We start from the raw sequence: 6,000 nt of genomic DNA on the forward strand, positions 1-6,000 counted from the left end.
ACTGTCATTTGGGGTTTTTGTTGTTTTTGTTTTGTTTGTTTTCTTTAATTTCTGATGTTTTACTCTTCCGATTGGAAGACAGTGTAGGAAATGTAACTGTCCATACGATGTAGTCTGATGTTGGAAGCTGACGAAATAAACGGCGTACTATACAGTAATGATGAAAACTGCCACTGGTGGCTGCTGTGTTACGGAGTGAGCATGATGGATAGACCGTTGGCGGTTGGAGATGTCTGTCTGGTCCGTGTCATGGATGTGTGTGAGTGCGGTTCAGATGCCATGAGCAGCGTTGAAGATGTCTCAACTCAGGCTTTGTATTTACCTGAATATAATTATCTATAGATAATTAGATTATATATATATATATATATATATATATACACAGAGTGAGAGAGGGGTATTTTTATGTAAAGGAAACCAAGTCTGGTTTCATTTACTGTATCTTGAAAAACTGATGCAAACAAGGCATATCTGTGTTGGCCGAAATTCGGGACTAACTCAGTTAAAGTACGATTATTGCGAACTTCAGTTACCTCTCTCCTGTCCCCCTCACCCTCTGAAAAAGTATCAGTATCAGTAGCTCAAGGAGGCGTCACTGCGTTCGGTCAAATACATATATGCTACACCACATCTGCCAAGCAGATGCCTGACCAGCAGCATAACCCAACGCGCTTAGTCAGGCCTTGAGAGAAAAAAAAGAAAAAGTCATAAAAATAGTACTACTACTACTAATAATATTTATAAGGCGCAAAATCTTGATGAAGTCAACTCTATGCGCACACACAAGAAAACCCCCCCCCCAAAAAAAAAACAACAAACAATGATGATAAATAAGCAAATAAATGTAAAACATGCAGACACACATTCACATACACACACACACACACACACACACACACATGCATAACAGATATGCAACAAACATGCAGTTTCACAATTATGAAAGCACAATCAAATACACATAAACGTACATGAGCACCAACACACACACACACACAAATTACCCTGCACCCCCCATCCCTCCTTCACACACTCATTTCTAGGCTACATATTGCAGCTTCCATGGCACACACACACTCACACACCCACCCACCCACACCCACACACTTACTTGTACAAGCACACACGCATTCGCCCATATCACCCACCCCCAACCCCACACACATGTACCTCTGAAAAAGAAAAAGAAACCAACCAACCAAAGAAAAACACAACCCATTTAGAATTACTGTATAATAACTGTATGAAACATTATCTGACTGCAACAGGATGAATATTTACAGTCTTTCAGACCTGATATGGCTCAGGTGACTGGGCTGTAAGCAACAAGATATAAAGATTTATAAATGTCCAAAACTTTAATAAATGAATAAATAAAATAAAGAAGAAGAAGAAAAAGAAGATTTCCAAACAGAAGAATAAAGAGAAATTATGGTTTAGTTCAGAATCCTTCAAGCCATTCAATGTGACTTTTTCATGACCATGTTCTTTTATGGCATTGGTCAAGACCATTGGAACTAACCGCCTTTTTAAAATTTTTTTATGTCTGTCGCCTTCAAGAGAAAATCTGAAAACATTTTTGAAGCAGGCTTTGACATCAGTTTCATACCATGTAGTGCATTCTGCAGGTTTCATCATTTTTTCTTTATTTTGATGTGCATGGTGTATAGTGGAGTGGCTGGCCCAGTGGTAATATGCCCGACCAGGAGTCAAGTGTTCATGGGTTCGAGCCCCATATACAGACCATCATTTTTACTCCCCACCTCCACTGATCCTTGAGTCGTGGTCTGGGTGCTAGTCTTTTGCATGGTATGATAAACAGAGGTAAAATTTGCAGCATGCACGTAGAGCATGTAAATCCCACAGCAACGAAAGGGTTGTTCCTGGCAAAATTATGCAGAAAACAACAACAACAACACTTTGATAGCAAAAACAAGTGCACATGCAGACAAAAAATATGGTGACATGCTCTTTCCGCTGAGAGCAGCCAGAGTTTCTGACAGAGAAAAAACGGAGCAATGCAATACAGTAAAGTAACGTGTGTGTGTGGACAGGTGGAGGTTTGGTTTGCGCTTTTTTTCCCCTTTTCTGAAGTGCATGATTTGTTAATGTTAATTGCTTTTACTTGTAAGAAAGCACTATTTTGCAATTGTGTTTGGTTTTGATATATATATATATTTTGCTTATTTGTTTCTTTGTTTATTCATTTCTTCTTTGATTCATTTATTTGTAGTGAACTTGAGACGGTTTGTGAAATCACTTCTGTGCATAATACAGATGCACACACACAGACACATGCATGCACACACATATACACACATGCACACACACCACACCACATCACACACACACACACACACACACACACACACACACACACACACACACACACTCGCCTTTTGTTCAGTACCACTTAAGACTGAACAGACATTAATTAAACAGAAGAAGAATGAAGAGCAGAAGAAACACAGTGCAATTTATAATACCAAAAAAACAACAACAACAAAACGAACAGTCGTTCACTTCACATCCCTAACATGAGCACACACCACTTTTGTCAGCAACAGAACAGATACTGTCCCCTTGAGCATGAAACAGGCTGTGCGTTCCACACACCTTGTTTTGTGTGTGGCAATTCAGAAGCTGAACATCTCTCCGCCTGCAACACAAAGAAAGGTCTTTATTACACACACACACACACACACACACACACACACACACACACACACACATATTATCTATATATATCTATATATATATGAAAAAAAACTACTTTGAAAACCCAAGAATTACACACTTCTCTACCTAAGAAATATACACTTGTGACCCAGGAAATACACTTCACTTCACCCCACCCGTGACCCAAGAAATACACTTCACTTCACTGCTCAAGAAATGCACTTCATTGCTCTGCCCAGGAAATCACTTCACTGCCCAAAGAAATACACTTCACTTCACTTCTCAAGAAATGCACTTCATTGCTCTGCCCAGGAAATCACTTCACTGCCCAAAGAAATACACTTCACTTCACTGCTCAAGAAATGCACTTCATTGCTCTGCCCAGGAAATCACTTCACTGCCCAAAGAAATACACTTCACTTGACAGCCCAGGGAACACTCTTCACTCCACTTCTAAAAAATACAGACTTCACTACCAAAGAAATACAAACAACATACTTCACTACCCCAGGGATACAGACTTTACTACCCGACAAAAAGACCGGCTTCTCTATCCCAAAAAATACACTACCCAATATATACAGACTTCACTAGCTAGGAAATACATACTTTTATTAGCCAAAAAATACAGATTTAACTAGCCAAGAAATACAGATTTCACTCGCCAAGAAATACAGACTTCACTACCCAAGAAATACACTTTACTATCACAAAAGCTCACAAAAAGTTGAGGACCATTTGATAAGAAAACAAATATGTTTTCATGATAATTTTTATGCTAACCCCCTCCTCCAACCCCCACACCCCAAAAAAAACAACAACAACAAACCCTCCACAAAAAAACAACCAAACAAACCGAGATATAATTCAGATGATGATAGGTGGGGTGGTGTCCTACTGGCCTCTCATTTAATTCACAAACGGCTGATTCAAACCCACATGCACCTCACACTACTTGAAAAAAAGCATTTAAAAAAAAAAAAGAAGAAAAAAAAAGATGTTTCATCCAAAAATGGACATTTATTCCGTGGTTTATAAACCATAGTTGAGGGGTTTTATTGTTAAAAAAAAAAAGGAAAAAAAGAAAAGAGAATTGCAAGTGCCAGAAAATACCTGTGTGGCGCTCACAACATGGCCACATAGACCACTGTTTGCTAAAAATTCAGCATCAATTTACCTAGCCCCGAAGACGAAAATTGTGCAAGTGGTTCTTAACATTTTGTGAACCCTGTATCGTTCAGCTATTGAGGAAATGCACAAACATGATAATGAATGAATTTTGCTGACTCTGACGGTCCAGTGACTGGTACAATTCCAGAGCAAAAATATGCATTCCAGTTTTATCGTAAATGTATTATCTTTAGTACAGATACAAAGTAATAATAACTAATTAAAAAAAAAAAAAAAATAAAAAAAGAAGGAAAAAAAAGAGAAAGAATCTCGCTCTGCAGTTTAAAATCATTTGTGGAAAAATAGACAGACCACCTTTTATTACATACATAGGATGCAAAATCCTTTTTTTTTTTTTTTTTTTTTTTTACTCACTACTATTGCTACTATAAATAGCTACAATTGTGGAAAGCAATATTTACACACACACACAAAAATAATGCTGGACTTCAGAGTTGCACACTTAACTAGAAACCATTGTGTCAGACTCTTAGAAAAATCTTGCAAGACAAAAAACATGAATGTTCCATTGCAATGAAAGTTTGGTATGAAACAGTAGAAATTTGAAAAGGAAAAAAAAGTGCATTTTCTAAATGAGAAATCTCAACCTCTACAAATTTACAAATTCACCTAAAGCAATCGGTGAACACAAACATGTAAAAAGAATCTTAGGTCTGGAATCACAGTTAGTCAAACCCAACCGAAAGTGAGTAAATCTGACACGTCACAGTGACAATGACGCTGCCTGATACCCCACCAAAGCAGGCCCCGCCCCGCCGCCAGTGTGTGAAGCACGAACACGGGACAGATGACTACTGTAAGTATACCTCCTTGATGACCGATGTTACTGAAAGCCTGGTCAGTGCAGGTCTTGACAGGTGGCCCCCTCCCCCCCCCCCTCCCCCCACGCACACACACACTATAAATCTAATCAGTCCAGTTCAACCCCTACCAGTGGTGTAAACCAAACCAGATGAGCAGGTCAGATTAGCCTATTCCCGTGTCGCCTACTGCTTGACTGTGCCGACACCTTGACCGAGTGACTCATTACTTGATGTTTGATTCTTTTGTTCCCTTTTGCCTACCCACCGTTCCCGTTTCATTTATTCAGCATTTCAGCCTCTCTCTCTTTCTCTCTGTCTGTCTATCGGTCTGTCTGTCTCTGCATTTCTCTCTCTCTCTCTCTCTCTCTCTCTGTATCTCTGTGTCTCTGTCTGTCTCTCTGCCTCCCCCCTCTCTCTCTGTATCTCTGTCTCTCTATCTGTGTCTCTGTCTCCTCCTCCCTCTCTCTGTATCTCTGTGTCTCTGTCTGTCTGTCTCTCTCTGTGTATCTCTGTGTCTCTGTCTGTCTGTCTCTCTCTGTATATCTCTGTGTCTCTGTCTGTCTGTCTCTCTCTGTATCTCTGTGTCTCTGTCTGTCTCTCTCTGTATCTCTGTGTCTCTGTCTGTCTGCCCCCCCCCCTCTCTCTCTGTCTCTGTCTGTCTGTCTGTCTGCCTCCCCCCTCTCTCTCTCCCTCTCTCTGTCTCTCTCTCTCTGTGTCTGTCTGTCTGCCTATCTCTTTCTTTCTCTCTCTCTCGCACACACACACACACACACACACACACACACACACACACACACACACACACACAGAGAACAAATGACCCTGTACAAAGGCGAAACAGGGGAACGGGCGAATTCAGGTTGACCATTAGTGATAGGCAAAATCGGAGAATAGGCGAACAAGGAGGAGCAGCAGCAGGCGAATCGGGAAGAGGCGATTTGTGATCAGATCATCATTAGCGATAGGCGAAAATGGGCAATAGGCTAGTACGGAGCAGCACAGCAACCGGATCAGTTCTGGGACACCAGGTGAGATAATCAGTGCTGGGGAAACCGACCAGTATCTCTCTGTGTGTAATGTTCCAGCTTCAGATTTTCGGGTGGTGTGAAACCTTCGTTTTACTTCCGTCCCTACTGTTAAGAATTATGTCTGGCGTATGTTTATTAATCTTCTTTAAAAAAACACACACCATATATCAATATTCTGTCTTGTTTCTGTTACTTGATGTTTCTGCGTTGGCTGTTAGTTTGTCATTAGTTATCTGACTAGCGATGGGAGATGAGGTTTATGAACATTAACAAGGGAAATGCTCTAGCTGCTTCTCAGT

General features: G+C 40.4%; 1 protein-coding gene across 4 annotated transcripts in view; it reads right to left on the reverse strand.

Annotated features, from left to right (window-relative positions):
- Positions 1-2,461: 2,461 nt before the first annotated feature.
- Positions 2,462-6,000, reverse strand: part of LOC143289563 (uncharacterized) — a 16,678-nt gene continuing 13,139 nt past the window's right edge. For all 4 annotated transcript variants that reach the window (XM_076598580.1, XM_076598577.1, XM_076598579.1 and 1 more), the window contains one exon: positions 2,462-2,659. In XM_076598580.1, coding sequence (XP_076454695.1) covers positions 2,637-2,659 — 23 coding nt within the window. In that variant the 3' untranslated portion in view covers positions 2,462-2,636. The remainder of the gene's footprint in view (positions 2,660-6,000) is intronic.

Source organism: Babylonia areolata, chromosome 14, assembly GCF_041734735.1.
Source record: "Babylonia areolata isolate BAREFJ2019XMU chromosome 14, ASM4173473v1, whole genome shotgun sequence".
NCBI lineage: Eukaryota > Metazoa > Mollusca > Gastropoda > Neogastropoda > Buccinidae > Babylonia > Babylonia areolata.